Source organism: Eptatretus burgeri, chromosome 17 (genome assembly GCF_056783735.1).
Source record: "Eptatretus burgeri isolate ZD-2024b chromosome 17, Ebu_testis_v1, whole genome shotgun sequence".
NCBI lineage: Eukaryota > Metazoa > Chordata > Myxini > Myxiniformes > Myxinidae > Eptatretus > Eptatretus burgeri.
The window spans coordinates 27,256,524-27,277,460 of NC_140977.1; the positions used below are offsets into that span (position 1 = coordinate 27,256,524).

Below are 20,937 nucleotides of genomic sequence, written 5' to 3' on the forward strand. Positions count from 1 at the left end.
AAGAGCGTGTCAAGGTTGGTTGAAGAAAAACGACCCCCTAATTATCCTTCAATTTCAGCAACCCATTTCTTGGCATCTGTTTGAGATAAAGCAATGAATTTTTTTTTCTAATGCAACTTTTATGGTATTTTAAAGAAAAAATAAAGCCAGATACATTGCAGAAAAAATGAGGCCTGCAGCCACCCTCAAAAATGGTAAAAATCAAAATAGAACGACTGAAACGGGCAACTTTGACCCATGTTGAAGTAACTTTCATTTATTGTGTCACCCATGTAATTTTTTGTGAAAAATGTACTAAAATGTCTACCAAAACATGAATTACCAGGTGTCTACTGCTTTATTTTTTATTTTAGGCCCTTTCAAAAAGGGAACAATATGAAATTTCATGATTTTCCATTTTAAAAAAATCACATGTGGCCTACCTTCAAAATATACGTGCTTGATATCAAATGACAGCTCCTTTCATGTACTATAACTGTACCAAATTACATTAGTTTTCTAGCAATCCTTCATGTCCTACCAACCCCATCAATAAAGCCCCAAAACGAATTTGACTCATTATTGGCAATGTCATTTGTGAGCTGTTAAGTCAATTAATTTCTGTCTCACTTAAATAAAAATTTTCAGGCATTAAATACCAAAATATCAATGCACAAACCAATTCTCACATGTCTATTAAGGTGATTTTTTTTTCATTACACATCTCCAACATGGTGAATAATTATTCATAATTATTTTTATTCAATTATAATTGACCCATTTGTAAGTACCCAGTAATGCTAATGAGTAAAAATACACTTCCAGCGGAAATGGTTTTGTTTGTTTGCTTTAATATTTAAAAATATTTAACATTGAACAATAATGTGTTTCACCTTTAAGCATAAAGAATTAAAGTACTAGAGTCTTTAATCTGAAGCTGACTCAGGATCTATTTTTAGCATATCCTAGTTCTAGAGATGGCTTATTTTTAAACTTGGGGTGGTGTGCAAAAGTTTCTGAAAGTTGTAATTTGGAAGCACACTAACAAGATGGACCTGATCTGCAAAAAACAATTAAAAACTTGTACTGTTGGTTCTATTCTTCAAGAAGAAACAGAATGTCATAAAACAACCTATTGCAGGTAAGGTTTTTATAGTTATTACTAATACAATAAATGCATACAGAGGGCAATTTTCAAATGCATGTCTGATTCTTTCTAAATTATACTGTCTTTATTTTATGAATCAGTAGTTGAGCTAATGTGTGCATTACTTTGATGTCATTGGATTCTAAACAAAACTTGCACAATATGATCAGTGCCTGAATAACTTCAGTAATATGTGATGTATCGGTCATTTGAAGCGATCAACTTTGAAGCTTTCAAGTGGAAATTAACACTTATTTTGACTAATGGCCTGGCCACACTGACATTGCATTGCGTTGCGCTGCGTTTTTTGTAAGGTGTTTTGTACTGTGTGCTAGAAATAGATTTAACGTACTGGTGTTGTTTAGCTTTATTGATGGGGTTGGTAGGACATGAAGGATTGCTTTAAAACTAATGAGATTTGGTACAGTTATAGTACATGAAAGGAGCTTTCATTTGATAGCAAGCACGTATATATTGAAGGTAGGCTACATGTGATTTTTTTAAAAATGGAAAATCATGAAATGTCATATTTTTCCCTTTTTGAAAGGGCCTAAAATAAAAAAATAAATGCAGTAGACACCTGGTAATTCATATTTTGGTAAACATTTTAGTATATTTTTCACACAAAAAAATTACATGGGTGACACAATAAATGAAAGGTACTTTAACATGGGTCAAAGTTGCCCGTTTCAGTCGTGCTATTTTGATTTTTCCATTTTTGAGGGTGGCTGCAGGCCTCATTTTTTTCTGCAATGTATCTGGCTTTATTTTTCCTTCAAATACCATAAAAGTTGCATTAGGAAAAAAAAATTCTTTGCTTTATCTCAAACAGATGCCAAGAAATGGGTTGCTGAAATTGAAGGATAATTAGGGGGTCGTGTTTCTTCAACCAATCTTGACACTCTCTCGGGGTCATATCTCAAAAACACCTTGTAATACAGAACTAATATTTGACATTTTTTCTGCTCAATATTTGTCCAACCCGCACAAAAAAATCATGAAAATCTGAGATGGTCGACCTGGAGGCATTTGTTGATTTGACACGGAATGACCCAATGGCGTTTTTATCGCTATTTGAAAGTTTTGAGCCGAACCCCCGACATTCGACCCCGACCACTAAGAAGGGTGTTGGTGTTGTTATTTAACCTCACCTAAGTTGTTGACCTTGGGCCTATATTGACCTTTTGACCTCAAAAACAATAGGGTTCTTCCTCATGACAAACTCTACCATGTGGTGAAGTTTCATGAAGATCGGTTTGAAATTGTGACCTGTTGGCAACAAGCAAACAATAACAAAATCGATGAACCAATAAAGTTGAAAAATCTTCCATTTTGCACATCACAAACAAACAGACAGACAGAGAGGTGAAAACATAACCTCCTTCACCTTCTTTTTTTTCTTCTTTTGTATACCTTGTCGAGGTTCGTGTGAGAGCTAACACACAACGCACAGCAAGGGGGGCATGAGACAAGAGGGGTGGGAGTGGGAAGGACAAAACAGTGGGGAACAGAGACATTAGGAGTTCTGTGGAAGGGAGAGGGATGGGGCAGGGAACATGGGGAATACAGGATGGACATTACAGGGACTTTCGGGAAGGAAAGCAGGGAATTTGAAGGAGGTGGGCTTGGGTGGATTATCGGGGGTAGAAAAGATTCAGGATTTGGATGGGGGACGATAAGAGGTGGTGGTGAACAGCTGTTTTGAAGGCCTGGAGGGAAGAATGGGATTGAATCGAGTGAGGGAGTTTATTCCAAAGGCGGGAAAAAAGAGGAATGAAAGAGTTAAGATTAGCAGTGATTCGTGATTTTGGTAGTTTTACCAGAAGGGGGGTGTTAGCGGACCTTGAGCACCCTGATTAAATGTGGTGGAGACAAATCGTAGAGAGAGCAGGGGGGGGGCAAGGCTGGAGAGGAGACGGTAGAAGACAGAAAGACCACCGACCAGCCTGCGGTGAGAGAGTGAGAGGCCCAAAGACTCAGCCTCATTGTGGGAGATGCCAATGATCCGAAATGCCTTGGTTTCCACAGGGTGAAGCCGAGAAAGATGGGAGGCAGGAGCACCAGCCCAGAGGGGAGAGCAGGACTCCATCAGGCTGCGGACGAAAGCTTTGTAAGTGGTCAGGAGCTCAGGTGGGCAGAGGAAGGACTTTGCACGACGGAGGATTCCCAGTCGGCGACTGGCTTTGGAGGTGAGGTTTGAAATGTGGTTGTTGAATGTTGACAACATTTTGAAATGAGGAAACCTTCGGTGGCGGAGGTTAAAAAAAGACCATTTACAGCACCGTAGACCCAATGAGGAAGCCAGACATAACAGGAACACACACATACACACACACACACACACACACACACACACACACACACACACACACACACACACACACACACACACACACACAGAAACACACACACACACACAAACCCACACACAGAAACACACATACACCTTGGAGTACGAACTGGCAACAGTATCTTCATGAAGACCTAGCAACGTATTGGCACCCACAATGGCCGAGTTTTCCTATAAACAACGACCATCGTTTTTGGCAATCTCCGGCAAACCGATCCCATGGTCGGTTGGATTCCATTGGAACGTACCTGTCGGCCAGCGTGCAGGTGATAGCAAGATTTGGTGTGCGTTCAAGACCCCACGACGTCATTCCCTGAGATGTTGAAGTCGGCGAGCTATCACCGGCGTCCTGATTTTAAAAAATTCCTGTTCTAACCGACAGGGGCACTGTGGCTGCTCTCCCAGGAAACGATTCGTCTCGCAGTCACGTGCTCCAATACAAAGAAGAAGATTCGAGGTCCAGGTGATGACTGAACTCTGAAGTCCTGAAGCAAACTTCGGTGTGCCCGGTATAACGGAGAGTGTGCTTTTCCCGCCAAATTGTGTAACTCACACACAACACGTGTGGAGAATAGATGTTTATATTTCTATCAAGCAAAGGGATGGATGCGGTACAATGGTTTAACCACCACCACCACCACCACCACTGGATGTTTAATGATCCGGAGGGGGGGGGGTTGGGTCACCTGACTGAGGTGGCGAATCTGCATTCCTGAAATTGTTCACGAGGGTTTTGTTAAAGGTGGGCGAGTTCGTGAGGACCGAAGTTGAGCTCCGAGACCCGAGCGTCTCATTTCCCATTCCAGCGCTTCATGGACGTTATGAACCGAGAACTCTCCGGTGAAGACCTTGACGTGGATCCCCCATGCAGCTCCGCCGTCAGCACGGGAGGTCCTGCGGAGCACGGATCCAGCGTCGTGGACCACGTGGTCAAAGGCTCGGTACCCGGTACGTGTGACGTCACACCGTGATGTTCTCCTGCAGACCAGGGATCTGGCGTTCTTGAGCACGTGGTTGGTTATACATCCCTCACCCGGTACACGTCATGTTACATACACACCGTGATGTTGTGGTAACCCGAACACCACCATTGCACGAACTCATTGTTGTGGGGAACCTGATCGCATGCACCACGTGATCGTACCGTTGTCCTGGAACCGAGGAAGCGATTCCATTCGGTTGAATCATCGGATTCCCAACTGTGTGGGTATTGTCTGTTTGTGGGACAAATAATGACCTGGAGGGGGACTTGGTGGACCAGTAGGTGTGAATAATGACCTGGAGGGGGACTTGGTGGATCAGGAGTTGCGAATAATGACCTGGAGGGGGACTTGGTGGACCAGTAGGTGCGAATAATGACCTGGAGGGGGACTTGGTGGACCAGGAGTTGCGAATAATGACCTGGAGGGGGACTTGGTGGACCAGTAGGTGCGAATAATGACCTGGAGGAGGATTTGGTGGACCAGGAGGTGCGAATAATGACCTGGAAGAGGACTTGGTGGACCAGGAGGTGCGAATAATGACCTGGAGGAGGACTTGGTGGATCAGGAGTTGCGAATAATGACCTGGAGGGGGACTTGGTGGACCAGTAGGTGCGAATAATGACCTGGAGGGGGACTTGGTGGACCAGTAGGTGCGAATAATGACCTGGAGGAGGATTTGGTGGACCAGGAGGTGCGAATAATGACCTGGAAGAGGACTTGGTGGACCAGGAGGTCCATCTTACTGGAGTCAGTTCTTGCAGCTTTTCCAAAACAACACACACCTTCGCTTTTCGTTATCTCCACCACCAAAGGTGCACGGAGGTTACCTTTTCGTGTGTGTGTGTGCGCATGCGTGGGGGGGGGGGTTGTTTGTGTGTGTGTGGGGGGGGGGGTTGTGTGTGTGTGGTTTTGTGATCATGATATCTCAAAACGTTGTGGACGAATTCGGACGAAACCTGGTGTGCAGGTTGGGTGTGTGACGAGGACAACTTGATTCAATTTCAATGAACATCCGGATCCAGATGGATTTATTTTGAAAGTTTTTTTTCTCGCTTGTTCTTGTTTTTTATTTTTATTTATTTATAATTAATAATTTTGTTTAAAATAATATTCGTTATCCATTCAAACGGAAGACCAACAAAGAACCCGAAGAAGTAAAGATCAAAGATGGAGTCATCAGGAGGAACCTGGATAGGATTCGGGTTTCATCCACTACTCCACTACCCTCAAAGCCATCCAGGTGTGGCCAGGTGAGCCTTACAGAAAAATTTCTGCAAGAATTTACTTCTACACAAATCGATAAAGAAAGATAAAGATAGAATGAAGGATATTAAACAGAAGAAGAAACAAGAATTAGAATGAATGAAGTAAAGAGAACTGTGGAAAAAAAAAATGAAATTGCTCGTTGATCAAGGAATTTCCGGAATAACTTTGTCATATCTCCATGATCTCTGAAAAAACAAAAACCTGGAAATCAATTTGGTTCTTATAAGTCGATAGTGCCACTGTTTAATGGGTTATAGCACTTGGTTTGGCCATGATCATAACTTGGAAGTCAATCAGACTTGAAATGGCGTTTTTATCGCAATTTGAAAGGTTTCACCGACCCCCCTGACATTCGACCCCCGACCGCTATGAAGGGTGTTGGTGTGACACCCCCAATGAGACATATGGTTGGATGCAGAATTGGAAGATGCACATTTTGGATTTGGTTTGAAGTCGATACGACCATTTTATTGGACGTTATTGCGAAAATAAGAATTTCGGTTTTTCGGTGACCTTGACCCTGACCTTTGATATATTCACCAAAAACAACAAGCGTCTAAGTTGGACCATGGCCGACATCTGTACCAAGTTTGGTCATGATCGCTGAAACGGTGTGGCTGCTACAGGGTAAACAAACACACAAACAAACAGACAGACACACAGAATGACACACACAACCGATTTAACATTATTGCCGAAATCCGAAGGATTCCGGCAATTAATGAAAAATCACTCATAGAGTGAAAACTTGGCAAACTAGCACAAAGTAGAATGGCACTTGGTGGAGCGCATACCTCTGCTAGGCTGAACAGTTCACGTTTTGTATCTCACTGTTGGGCTGGCTCTGAACCAAAATCCAATCCACTTGTTCTTGTCACCTCTTCAACTCGTCCACTTTGTTTTGTCATAAATCGTCCACAACTTTTTGAGATATAGTGATATATTTAGTTTTTGGCCTGATCTATGAATTTTCGAAATGAGGCCTGTGTTGACCTTTTGACTTTAAAATTAATTGGTAGTTGAATTGAGCGATCTGACATGAAAATGCCCTTCAAATTTCAAGTCAATCGGATGAAAATTGACAATTTTAGAAACAATTTTAAAGTTTGGCCTATTTTGGGTTGACCTTATGGCCTATGTTGACCTTTTGACCTATGATAACCTCAAAAGTAAGATGTGGTTGAATTCACTGGCCTGATATGCAAATCCTGTTCAAATTTCAAGTCAATCGGATGAAAATTGACAATTTTAGAAACAATTTTAAAGTTTGGCCTATTTTGGGTTGACCTTATGGCCTATGTTGACCTTTTGACCTATGATAACCTCAAAAGTAAGATGTGGTTGAATTCACTGGCCTGATATGCAAATCCTGTTCAAATTTCAAGTCAATCGGATGAAAATTGAGGATTTTAGAAAATTTGGCCTATGTTGACCTTTTGGTCCATGTTGATCACAAAATTAATAGGTAGTTGAATTCAGCGACCTCTTATGCAAATGACCTTCAAATTTCAAGTCAATCGGATGAAAATTGACAATTTTAGAAATAACTCTTATATTTGGCCTATTTTGGGTTGACCTTCTAGACTATGTTGACCTTTTGACCTAAGATAACCTCAAAAAGTAATAGATGTTTGGATTCACTGACCTGATGTGTGAATCCTGTTCAAATTTAAAGTCAATCGGATGAAATTTGGCGATTTTAGAAAATTTGGCTCAAATTGGCCTATTGGCCTATGTGGACCTTTTTGATTGACTGAATTTGACGAAAGTTCAATGCGGGACCGTCGCAAGGTCGGTGACATTAATGTCGAAATTTTTTTTAGGACGATCGGTTGAGGGGTTTGGGCTGGAGGTGAGCAGACTAACAAACAAACAAACAGAGGCGATCAACATAAACATACTAGTCAAACAAAAATATTGTGTTTGACAAACAATAGGCAGATGGGTGAAACCATAACCTCCTTCGACCTTCGATGGCGGAGATAATAAACTCGATAATTGTGATAATTGTCACTCAGCACCAAAGGTTCGAACAGTTTGAAATGTGCAGAAGTCATTGTAACAAAGATGTAACTGCTGAACTCGGTCTGTCCGGGTTCTTCCCGACATCTTTGTTCCTTTCACATTCACTTCTCATTAATTGCCGGAATTCTTCGGATTTCGGCAATTATGTTGATCGGTTGTGTGTGTCTGTCTGTTTGTCTGCTTGTGTGTTTGTTTACCCTGTAGCAGCCACACCGTTTCAGCGATCATGACCAAACTGGGTACAGACGTCGGCCGTGGTCCAACTTAGACACTTGTCGTTTTTGGTGAATCTATGTCAAAGGTCAAGGTCAAGGTCACGGTATCACCGAAATTCTTATTTTCGCAATAACGTCCAATAAAATGGTCGAATCGACTTCAAACCAAATCCAAAATGTGCATCTTCCAATTCTGCATCCAACCATATGTCTCATTGGGGGTGTCACACCAACACCCTTCTTAGCGGTCGGGGGTCGAATGTCAGGGGGGGGTCAGGTCAAAAATTTCCAATTGCGATTAAAACGCCATTTCAAGTCCGATTGACTTCCAAGTTATGATCATGACCAAACTAAGTGCTATAACTCATTAAACAGTAGCACTATCGACTTGTAAGAACCAAATTGATTTCCAGGTTTTTGTTTTTTCAGAGATGACCTGGAGAGAGATCATGGAGAGAGAGAGAGAGATCATGGAGATATGACAAAGTTATTCTGGCAATTCCTTGCTCAACGAGCAATTTCATTTGTGTGTTTGTTTGTGTGCTTATTATCTTGCCAAAACGAAGTTTTGCAAGATATGTTAGTCAGCTTGTATGTTTGTTTGTTTTTTTTGTTTTTTTTTGTCTGTAATCGCGTATAAAAAATTCTGCAGAGCACAGTTATCATCGGAAATTTTTGTAACCGCATATCAGAGGCCTATAGAGGTCCCTTTCAGTGCACAAAATTTTGAAGGTCAAAGGTCAAGGTCACTGGCGCAAATCAGGGGAGTCGACGAAACCCTTATTTTTTGAGTAATTTTGATCGGATCGTCTTCAAACTTCATGGGAATATAGTTCATGGTCTGGCACTCAGCTGATTAATTTTTGGTGGCGATTGGCCTTGACCTTCATGGTTAGCGCCTGAGGTCGAACATATTTGACCCCAAGGTCAAATTTTCAAGTTTTAGGAACCATATCGTGTAGTGCCTCAAATTGAACACCTCGATGAGTGCTTTCTAGATATGTCAAGATTGAGACATTATGACGTCATTTGGTGATGTTATGAGGCAAAAGCATATTTTTCATGGTTACTCTGTAGAACGATTCTCATCGGAATCTCTCGTAGGCAGATGTTCCTCAAGGAGTCGCTCCTGGTGGATAGCAGCTCTGTTCACCTCAGTGTGACCTTAAAGAAGTCACACGTGGTCACCTTTTGGCAAGATCAGGGTGACATTGGTTTTTTACTCTTCCTCACTTTTTACTCTTCTTCTTCATTTGTCTGTCCGCTCGCCTCCAGCCCAAACCGCTTAACTGATCATTCTGAAATTTTTAGAGATTAATGCCACCGACCCTGCCACGGTCCCGCATTGTAGTTTCATAAAATTTGGTCGATCAAAAAGGTCTACATTGGCCAATAGGCCGATTTGAGCCAAATTTTCTAAAATCCTCACTTTTCATCCGATTGACTTGAAATTTGAACAGGATTTGCATTCCAGGTCAGTGAATTCAACCGCCTATTAGTTTTGAGCTTATCATAGGTTGAAAAGGTCAACCCAAAATAGGCCAAATTTTAAAATTGTTTCTAAATTGTCAATTTTCATCCGATTGACTTGAAATTTGAAGAGCATTTTCATGTCAAGTCACTGAATTCAACTACCAATTAATTTTCAGGTCAAAAGGTCAACACAGGCCTATTTTCTAAAATTGATGGATAGGGCCAAAAAGTAAATATATCACTATCTTAAAAAGTTGTGGATGAGTTATGACCAAACAAGGTAGATGAGTTGAAGAGGTGACAAGAGCAAGCGGATTGGATTTTGGTTCAGATCCAGCCCATCAGTGGGATACAAAACGTGAACTGTTCAGCCTGGCAGAGGTATGCGCTCTATCGAGTGCCATTCTACTTTGTTTTGTTTGCCAAGTGTCACTCTCTGAGTGATTTTTCATTTGTCTGTTGTTACTTGCAAAATCAAAGATTTTTCAAGTATATTGGTCTGTCGATTTTATTACTTGTCAAAATTTTTTTTTTGTGACAAGTGTTTTGATCGCCTTAGTTTATTTGTTTGTCTGTCCGCTCCCCTCCAGCCCAAACCACTCAGCCGATCGTTCTGAAATTTTTGGAGGTTATAGTCACTGACCATGCAACAGTCCTGCATTGAAGTTTTGTAAAATTTGGTCGACCCAAATGGTCAACATAGGCCAAAAGGTCAATTTTGGCCAAATTTTCTAAAATCCTCAAATTTCATCCCATTGACTTGTAATTTAAACAGGATTTGCATATCAGGTCAATTAATACACCAACTTATTATTTTTGAGGTTAACTTAGGTCAAAAGGTCAACATTGACCAGAAGGTCAACATAACATAGGCCAAAAAATTTAATTGTTTCTAATATCGTTAATTTTCATCCGATTGACTGGAAATTTGAAGAGCATTTGCATAACATTTTTTTTTTAAATTGAATTGTCATTGAATTCTACCATGTATTCGTTTTGAGGTAAACTTAGGCCAAAGGGTCAACAACTATGGTGATATTTCTAAAATCCTCAATTGTCATCCCATTGACTTTAAATTTGAAGAGGATTTGTACATTTGAATATTGAATTCAGCAACCAATTATTTTTGATGTCAACATTGGCCAAAAGGTCAACATAGGCCAAAGGTCAACAACTTGCATTAGATTTCTAAAATCCTCAATTTTCATTCCGATTGACTTTCAAATTGAAGAGGATTTATATTTAAGGTCACTGAATTCAACCAGCCAATTATTTTTTAGGTCAGCAAAGACCAAAAGGTCAATATAGGCCCAAGGTCAACAACTTTGGTAAGAGTTCTGAAACACTCAATTTTCATCTGATTGACGACATTTGAAGAGAATTTATATTTCAGGTCATTGAATTCAACCAGCCAATTATTTTTGAGGTCAAATTTATTTCATGGATTTTGCAAGTATCGTGCTCTGCATGACATCTTTTTCTTGTTTGTCTCTTTGTTTGTGTGCAGGATATCTCAAAAAGTTGTGGACAGATTCGGATGAAATTTTGTGGGCAGGCTGGGTGTGTGACAAGGACAAACTGATTAGATTTTGGTGAGGATCCAAATCCAGAATCAACAATTTTTGAAGTGATTCTTCACCATTGAAAGATAGGGCTAAACCGATATAGAGCACGATATCTCAAAAAAGTTACAGACGGATTCAGGCAAAACTTGGTGCACAGGTTGGATGTGTGACAAGGACGAATTGATTCGATTTTGGTGAAGATCCGAATCCGGATACGAGAATTATTTAATTTTTAAAGTGATTCCTCACCATTGAGAGATGGGACTAAAAATGATATACAGCATGATATTTCAATACTTTATTGGGCGTGATATGTTCTATTGGATATTGTATTGCACGGTGGTGCTATACGTTCTACCGAGTGCCCTTCTCATTGAGAACTGCATCAGACTTTTAACAAACAAGGACAAATGTGTCCACGAGCTGCGTCCTAAAGATTTTGTCGGCTAAAAGAAAAAAAAAATCTTTTTAATTTTTTTTAAAAAAAAACAACAACTTCCGATATTTCGTCACGTGCCTTGATTAAGCCAATAGCGAAACGCGTCATAATGTCTTTACGCATTTACGATACATCGTGTATTTACGAAATAAATAATGTATTTACGAAATTACAATACGATAAATGGAATAATCTTTAAATAGTAACGTGAACTTTTCGAAACTTTAAAGCAAATGTCCGAATATATTTAAAAGTTCATGATAGACACTCTCAAAAGGCACCGTCTATGTGAGGATGTGTACATGTGCTCAGTATTTAAGGAGATCCGGATCTTGTATATACAAGAGCCGAGTCCTCAAGATTAAGGTTTTGTCTTCACAAGAAGAAGAAGAACAACGCCAAGCTCTTTATGAGCAGCGTTCGCTACGCGAGACGCTGCTAAAAATGATCAGGGGAGACCTTGTACTTCAGCCTCATTGCTTGAGATTTCAATAAGGTTCAAACTTTGAATTTCACATGATCTTGAATCCATGAGGAAGTGAGAAGTATGGAGGGAAGAGTAAAGGACCGAGGGAAAGGAAGGAAAGGGGACAGACAGTTGGGAGGAGGAGGGGGAGGGGGGAGAAGGAGAAATGTGGGTGGACATGGAAAGGGAGAGGGGGAGGGGGGAGAAGGAGAAATGTGGGTGGGCATGGAAAGGGAGGAGGGGCGGAAGGAAATGGAGAGGGAGAGGTAGGGTGAGGGAAGGATGGACAGGGAGCAATACGTAATGCAGGAGTGCCATCGCAAAGGGGAGAACAGTACTCTGGTGAGCTATGGATAAAAGTTTTGTAGACTATGAGTGGTTTTGATTTATCGAGAATAAGCTTGGAACGACAGAGGAGGGATGGCCCATCTGTGGCTGGCTTTGGAGGTCAGCTTTGCTACATGGTTGTTTTTGGAGAGGTAATGGCTGATACCAAGACCGAGAACTTTACGAGACTGACCCTCTTATCATGGCTGATGATGGAAATTACAGCTCGGTGGATGTGTTTGATGATCATTCCGGAGGGACATGATGAGACTGAGATTTTTTAGGATTGAAGGACTTGTTCCATCATCTATCATAATTCCAGCTGTGTGTGTGTGTGTGTGTGTGTGTGTGTGTGTGTGTGTGTGTGTGTGTGTGTGTGTGTGTGTGTGTGTGTGTGTGTGTGTGTGTGTGTGTGTGTGTGTGTGTGTGTGTGTGTGTGTGTGTGTGTGTGTGTGTGTGTGTGTGTGTGTGTGTGACCGCTGTTTCTTGACAACCACTGGTCCGATGTAATTGAAACTTGCCAGGTATATTGCTGGGGTCCTGTGGATGTGCCTTTTCAAGGTTTGATATTAATCGAACAAGTGCTTCCCAAGTTATGGCCATTTATTTACCAACCAATGACATGACACGTTGCTGCGTAGGCGTGGCTGCGTAGGCCGGTGCGCGGCCGGCCGATGATGACGTCATGGGCCGTGCCAATTACATGGCAGCGAATGTCATGGCAAGCAAAGACGGGGAGGTAAACTTGATTTTTTAATTTGGATTTTAATTAACTCTGTGTGTGTATCACAGCAGTTGTTATTTAAATGCAAGCGATAATTCATGGAATGCATGTGAACATTCCGTACGGGCACGCACCACTTCCGGATAGTGATGACTTACTGTATTCTAATAATTTCTCGATTTCTTATGAGCATTTATTGATAAACACAATGCCCCAATCCAGTCGTCGTTTACGAGAGCGAAGGAACAGCCTGTGTGGTTGTTTCTGGCTGATGGTTTGAAAGTTTTTAAAAATTTCATGTTTTGCACATACGGCTACGCACGTACAGGCACGTACTAGTATAATCAATTTCAGAGTAGCAGATAGTGAAAAAGTCGCTATGTGCCTGTCATTGGGATGGGATACTTTCCACAGCATTGGATAGGTCATTTATGGAGAAGAGGCCCAAAATGCTGGCACTCCAGCCTCCACTTGGAGAGGAAAGGAAAGGGTTCCATTGATGGCAATGCGTTGACTGCATGTGCAGATTCAGGAATGAAGAAGGCCTTGTATCCACAAGCAGAGAACTTGGCAAGCAAAGCAGGGTGCCGGACTGTCAAATAAATGTCCAGGAGGAGGGTCCTGACCTCTTATTTGAGATTTTGGGCCTCTATCCATTGCTGAGAAACAGAGAGAAACTTTATTTTACCTTTTCCGGTGAGAAGGGCACAAAGGTCAGCGGATAGTAGGTATGAGGATTGAGGGGCGCTGAAAGTGACGATGGGATGGAGGGGCAGCACACACCGACGATGGACTTGACAAGGTGCCACCATAACATTGAGGAAGGAGATTGGTTGGACAGTTCAGGATTGAAATTTGCAAGATTATGTTTGTTGTCTTGCATCAGGATGGACACAGATTTTTATCTCGATCCTCGAGTCATCGAAAGTTACCCTCAGTCAGGTTTGCTTTCCACGTTCAAGAGTCGGGCTGCTTGGTCGCAACTGTGTCATCACAGAATTGGGGGTAGCAGGACTGAGAGGATAGATATAATAGCAACTGACAGGATTGGATAAACCTGTCATGTCAAACCCCTCCCTCACCTGGCTCAGTGTATAAGTAGTGTGTAAGTAGAGTTGACATTTGTGCCATAGGAGTAGAGTCGCTTGTGTTGGTGTCCGGAGTTCCATGCCATGCATTGTATGTGGACTGTCATTGCACTCCTAACTCCAGACAAACTTGTGCATTGGAGGAGGAGGAGGCGGCGTCATAAACTCCTGAGTGATCACATTGCCACTGCCCATCTTTGTGCAGGATCCCCCAAGACTGAGGGGTTTCGCCCCCACCCCCCTCCACCCACAAGTTGAATTATGTGAAATTGCCAATGATAATTATTATAATTAACCTCTGCCATCAAAGATCGGAGGTTACTGTTTTCACCCCTTTCTGTTTGTTTGTTTGTTTGTTTGTTTGTGAACAGTATTACGGAAAAACTCCTCGACGGATTTCGACGAAACTTGGTGGGGGGGTTAGGTATGGTCCAAGGATCATGCCATTAAATTTTGGACTTGGTCCCCCCCCCAAAAAAAATTGTTAGAGAAATTTTTTTTTTTTTTTTTGCATTTCTTCATGTTTTAAGTGATTTCCAACCCCCCCCCCCCCAAAAAAAAAAAATAGAGAATTTTTTTGCATTTCTTCATGTTTTAAGTGATTTCCAACCCCCCCCCCCCAAAAAAAATTATTACCCCTCCCCCAAAAAAAAGAATTTTTTTTGCATTTCTACATGTTTTAAGTGATTTCCAACCGCCCCCAAAAAAATTGTTACCCCCCAAAAACATTTTGAGGAATTTTTTTTTTGCATTTCTACATGTTTTAAGTGATTTCCAACCCCCCAAAAAAATGTTACGCCCGGCAAAAAAAATAGAGAATTTTTTTTTGCTTTTCTACATGGTTTGTGATTTCCAGCCCCCCCAAAAAAATTGTTCGAGAAAAATTTTTTTTTTTGCATTTTTACATGTTTTAAGTGATTTCCAACCCCCCAAAAAATTTTTTATTACCCCCCCACAAAAAAAAAAAATTTTTTTTGCATTTCTACATGTTTTAGGTGATTTCCAACCCCTCTCCCCCCCAAAAAAAATGTTGGAGAAAAGAACTATAACTGTCAGCACTGTTGACATATTTAATGAATAAGATATAAGGTTCACTTGAGTGACCCAGCAGTGTTGGCGGCGGAGGTTTTGCACTCTCCCGAGTGCTCCCCCTCTAGTTGGCAATGGCATCATCAAAGATGCCAATGACATCTTTCTTTTTTCCCCATCCCCATTTGTGTATCCTTATTTATCTAAGAACCATGCCTTCCTGTCTCAATTTCATTTGACCATTCCATTGAGTTTTTGTCGCCTTGGATTCATTTTGCTTTCTTTCGTGTTTGTGATTTCCTTTGTTATAACCTGATTTGTGTTTTGTACCATCCTTTTTTTTAAGGATGATTTATTTATTTATTTATTTGGGGTGTGTGTTGATAAATGGAAGCATCTTCCTGATTGTGATCATGTGTAGAGGTTTATACGTAAACAATTATTCAGCATTCATGTCTACCGATCTCCGCACAGTTGGCAGGCACACAACTGCATTCATAACATCCCCAAACTACTATAAACCAAACATTAAATATCGCATCTTGTAAGTTTCATTATTTTTGTTTGAAAGAAGCTTAATTTGCCTTTCTTTGAAACAATCACGGAGGACAATGTGTTTGTACAGTTTGAAGCGCTAATATTGTAACGGGCTCGGTCTCCCTAACAACAGGTGAACCGTGAGCCGCTGGATACAGGCTCCGCAGACCGAGCCGTGAGGGAGAGGCGAAAACGATGTGCCACATGAGCCGCGGCCGCGTGGTGTTCGATTTGTTGAGTTTAATTTGTGCGCCAAAACCGTGGCTCGCTTTTTCTTCCAATCAATCATTTTATCCCTCTGAATGTGCTATTCGTGACCCAAAGCCACCGCAATCAATGTGATCGAAGATGCTGAGAAGATAATAGTGATTGGGGACAATGGCATGTAGCAATCGTTACACAATGGAGAATTAAAACACAGGAAACTGGTGGCATGTTCAAAACTAGACACTTGTTGTCTTTATGGACTTCATCTTAATTTCTAATCTTACCACGTGCTGACTTGCTCAAGGCCACTAGACAAAATGGGTGGGAGTGGGGGTGGAGGTGTGGACGATTGAAGTAAAGGAAAACAAAAAGGTATGGAGGTAGAGTGGCGAAGCGGAGGAATGGTGAGCAGCAAAAGTTGCCTTCTCCGAAGCGGCGGAATGGTGAGAGGATGCGGGAAAGCAGAGACGAGCTTCATGCAGCTTACATTCAACTCTTGCTTGAAGTGTTCGTCTCGGCCAGTTGTGTCGCGCGACTCACCGATCCCAAAAGAACCAATGCTTGACGAGGTGTGTGATGCATTTGTCTCGCTCTTACTTGACACTTTGAGATGCCCCTCTCCATGAGCCTCTCACAGTCAAAAGCCCCGCAAAAAGTTATTCCTCGTGCACGTACTCCCCCTGGATTGTGACATCACCGGCCTTACTTATTGGCCACACCGACAGCAACGTCGTCCCTCCATGACGCCATGACCCCAGCTCTGGTTTTTTTTTTTTGGTTTTTTTTTTCCCCAGGGCCATATGGCCGACTATGTTGTGGGGAAATGAAACAAATGAAATGAGGGAAGAAGAAGTAGATTAGCGCAACACAAGGCCTGATGGTCCAGGCCAAAAGACAACACAAGGGAAAGCTGGATCTTTCTGCACACCAAATCCGAGCAGCGCTATTCTGGGTATTATGGAAAATCTTATTCTATCATTGATTACAAAATAACCCTTCTTTAACCCCTTCTTGAACCCCGAAGCCATTTTTTGCAACTATTGAGTTGAAGAGTTGCTTGAGCAACTCATTCGGGAGTACAGTTGTCAAAGCAAGGTAAACCGCCGACCTGTATTCCAAATAAATATTTGGGAAAATGTAAAAGTTTTCACTTGCTGGAAATGTGTTCTATTCTTTTGAATGCAGCACATAACTGCTGTTTGCATCATTACTGGGAGAGCAGATATGCCATTGATGCAGTGTCCCCCCCCCCCTTGTAGGCTGGAGAAGGAATTTGTAATTTGTTCAGCTCACTAGTGATAACTCGCCGAGTTCTCACGAAGCATAATGTGGGATCTTTAATGTTCAACAACTAATGCAAACAGACGGGACACCGAGTTTCATGTCCATCCGAGGGACGGCGCGCAAATTGATGCATCGCCCTGCCTGCAAAACACCTGGATGACAGTTCATAGCTGGGTAAATGTGACTTAAAGTTTTGTTTTAATTGTCTGTTTTGTATTTTTTTTCTTTAGATTTCATTGTGAAAGTGAAGGTGGAAGTTGATGTTGATGATTCATCCCCACAAGACAAAGGTCTGAACCACAACAACATTCTACTTGTTCCAGTTTTCAGAGGATGATGAATGTACAAGTTAATGGAAGTTATTCTCTCAAGAGATGATTTTTGACTCTCGTTAATACCGTGCTGTGTAGTGACTCCATATCCACCTCGTAAAGAAAAAAAAAAAAACAATTGTTCCGCAAATTGAAACATCACTCGTGTTCATTGGAGATGGTCAGGGAAAACGTGCACGTACCGATGACTGTGACCAAATTTGTTACCGTGGTGCACTTTCTATAATGATGTCCAGATACAATGAGATGACTTTGTTGTTTCAGAATTTGATGGGAAGGTGAAGGTGAATCCTGAGAATGTGGATAGTCCCATGGAAGGTATGTTACATTGTTACTATTAATAAAAATAAAAATTAATTGATCACGTGATAGACTGTGTCAAACGGCATAAAGTGAGATGGTCTTTTTGACCCCACGCACGCGAAGTGTAACGCGGGGTTAAGCAATCGGTTCACATCCGTCCGTCTTATCGGTTTATGATCGAGGAACAACTTATTTAAATTGAACGTTATATTTTGACCATGAATTGAAACATGAATAGGAAGACGAGTTTGCCCTTTTTGAGTCGTGTACTTGAGAACAGTACTTTGTCTCTGAATCCACCCCGATAGTACATGTGCAGGTAGAAGTGAGATAATATTTTTTACTCTGTCTGCCTACCTGGCAGTCCAACAAAATTGAAAGTCATTCGAAGAAGGAAACTTACTGTTTTTAAGAATGTCATAAAGGACACAAACAACAGGCATGAATAGCTAATGTAACGTGTTAGACAGGTTGGTGTAATAGACACTGGGTAAAACGGTGGTAAAACCTGAAATAATTCATTTATATGACATTTACAATCTTTATTTTATTTGAATTTAACGAGCAAATACAACCCGTCGCTTCGCTGATGGGAATATTAAGGAGAGAGGATAGGAGGGAGAGAGAAGGGGGTGGTAGGGTGAGAGGAGGGAGATTGAGGTGGGGTGGGGGGCGAGGAAGGAGGGGGAGCGAGGTGGGCCGGTGGGCGAGGAAGGGGGGAAAGTGAGGAGGGGTGTGGAAAGGGAAGGCAGCATGAGGCAAGGGCAAGGGAGGGCAAGGGAAGGCAGCATGAGGCGAGGCCAAGGGAGGGCAAGGAAGGCAGCATGAGAGGTGCGCAAGGTAAGGGAGTGTGAGGGGAGGGTCTGTCCGGGCATAACCACCATCTGGACACATCCAGAGATAACCCCTATCTGGACAACGGGTATACTAAGGTCAGGTCAGACATAGGAGCATGCGCTAGAGCAGCGCGTCCGCTGTGTTTACTAAGGGGGGGAGAAAAAGAGGAGGGGAGAGGGAGGAAGTAGGGAGACCGAGTTGGAGTAAGGATAGGTGGACGAAGGGAAGGAAGCGTGAAGGGAGGGGAAAGAAATGTGAGAAACCATATAAGTTTGTAAGGCACACCAAGTCATATAAAATAACCAAATGCTTTAGAAACAGTCACGATGACAAAGGAAAACGTGATCGCTCGTACCCTGCTAAGGTTAACAGATGAAACCTCCAAGATACGGGATGAAAGTTTTCCACCATGGTGCCCGTAACCAAGCATGCAGTCACACACACACACACACACACACACACACACACACACACACACACACACACACACACACACACACACACACACACGGAGAGAATTGATTCAATTTTGGTGAAGATCCGAATCCGGATCCAGATCTGATAATTTTTAAAGTGATTGTTCACCATTGAGAGGTAGTGCTAAACCAATATATGGCACGATATCCCAAAAAGTTGTGGACGGATTCAGATGAAACTTGGTGGACAGGTTGGGTGTGTGGCAAGGACTAATTTATTCGATTTTGGTGAAGATCTGGATCTGGATACGAGAATTATTTAATTTTCAAAGTGATTCTTCACCATTGAGAGATCGAGCCAAAAACGATATATAGCATGATATTATCGTTGGCCAGCCAGTTTGTGAAGGTCTTAAGCGAAGCTTCCCCCGGCCGACCCATTAAGAATGTGGGAATAATTGTGGCCATTAAATAAGATGAAGAAGATTGTGATTGCACCTCCTTGTATGTTTGGGCATTCCATGATTTAATTGACTCTGTTATTAAATTAAGAAAGGATGAAAACCTTTGGAAGAATAATTATTGTTCTGCGTTTTGTGGAGAGATGAAGTGATGTCATGAGAATAATCGCCGAGTTCGGAGAAACAAAGCAAAATACGTGAAAATTTTGAGAAGTCTCTTGGTGAAGTGATAGGATTAGAATAACTGTTGAGTTGTAACAAACATTAAAAAAAAGACATATTTCTCACAGTCGACTTGGTGTTTTGTCCACATCTTGGTGGAGTATTGCTCTCCACTATAGGCTATCACTCCAGCATCACATTTGTTAACGTCTCGAAAAACAATTTCATTCTCATAAATGATCAAGAAAACATTACCTTCTCTTAAAAGAAAACACACGTAAGCAGTGTGACACCTCACAAGATAATTTGACGATTGAATAAGAAAAGAGGTTTGGTTACAAGGTGGGTGGGAGACAGTGGGACCACACAAAACAATAAAGGTAGAATTTAAATTTTCAAAACTTTAAGTGGATTACTGGTAAGGAATTTGTTGTTGGTTGTTTTACAATTCTCTCCTTGCTTATTTTGTGTTGGAGTCTTTGCCTATGCTAGTAAAGAAATAGAAGAGAAATTCGGGCGGGGGCAGGGGGTGGGAGGGGGGAGGGGGCAGGGGGTGGGAGAGAGAGAGAGAGAGAGAGAGAGAGAGAGATTGAGATTGAGATTGAGATTGAGATTGAGATTGAGATTGAGATTGAGATTCACTTGTTTATCCCTTCCTTCTTGTTATGATCTGATATCACATTGCAGGTGAAGCTCATCCAGTGAAGAAAGAAAAATCCCCATGCTCCTTTCTTCAGACTTTTATGGATGCTTTGACCAATCAGCGTATAAAGCAAGAACTGTGTGATTCTCTTCCCAGGGAGTTTGGCAATGCCTCTCAGCTGCAGGATAGTAAGCAGAGCATCGCAAAGAACACGCAGCACTGTCATGCATATTTTGGTTGTTCTTTTTCTGATGAAACGATTGAATCATAAATCCTGCCAAATTGACTGATCCATTTGCCCAACGACAGCTTGTGTCAACAACAAATATCCTGCAAATTCCACTTTTATATATAATACTTGCAGGGGTACCCAGCGTTGCTCGGTGCTGTTTCTGTTGGCATTTTGAAGAAATCAATTTTTTTTTGGGGGGGGGGCCTAAAACTCTTCCCTACACTCACCAAGGAATGGTGTTGGGGATCATTTGATATTGCCTTTCATTTAACTACAAATGCTTTGGTACAACAGAGTGATTGAAAAAACTATAATCTAACTTTTTTGTCAAATTAATTATTTTTTTTTTTGCCTCAAGAAAGTTTGATGAAGATCCGTTTGGCCATCTCTGAGAAAAATGGCAACATTGACCAACACACAGACATCTCTCTTATAAGATAGATCCTG

General features: G+C 41.7%; 2 protein-coding genes across 2 annotated transcripts in view; one reads left to right on the top strand and one right to left on the bottom strand.

Moving 5' to 3' along the window:
• LOC147009608 (uncharacterized) overlaps positions 1 to 20,937 on the bottom strand; it is a 104,479-nt gene that overhangs the window by 73,083 nt on the left and 10,459 nt on the right. The gene's annotated exons all lie outside the window — the stretch shown is intronic.
• LOC147009609 (uncharacterized) overlaps positions 1 to 20,937 on the top strand; it is a 70,523-nt gene that overhangs the window by 37,773 nt on the left and 11,813 nt on the right. The window contains exons 7-9 of the mRNA XM_085862450.1: positions 17,335 to 17,394; positions 17,701 to 17,754; positions 20,303 to 20,446. Of these exons, the coding sequence (XP_085718576.1) occupies positions 17,335 to 17,394; positions 17,701 to 17,754; positions 20,303 to 20,446 (258 nt within the window). The remainder of the gene's footprint in view (positions 1 to 17,334; positions 17,395 to 17,700; positions 17,755 to 20,302; positions 20,447 to 20,937) is intronic.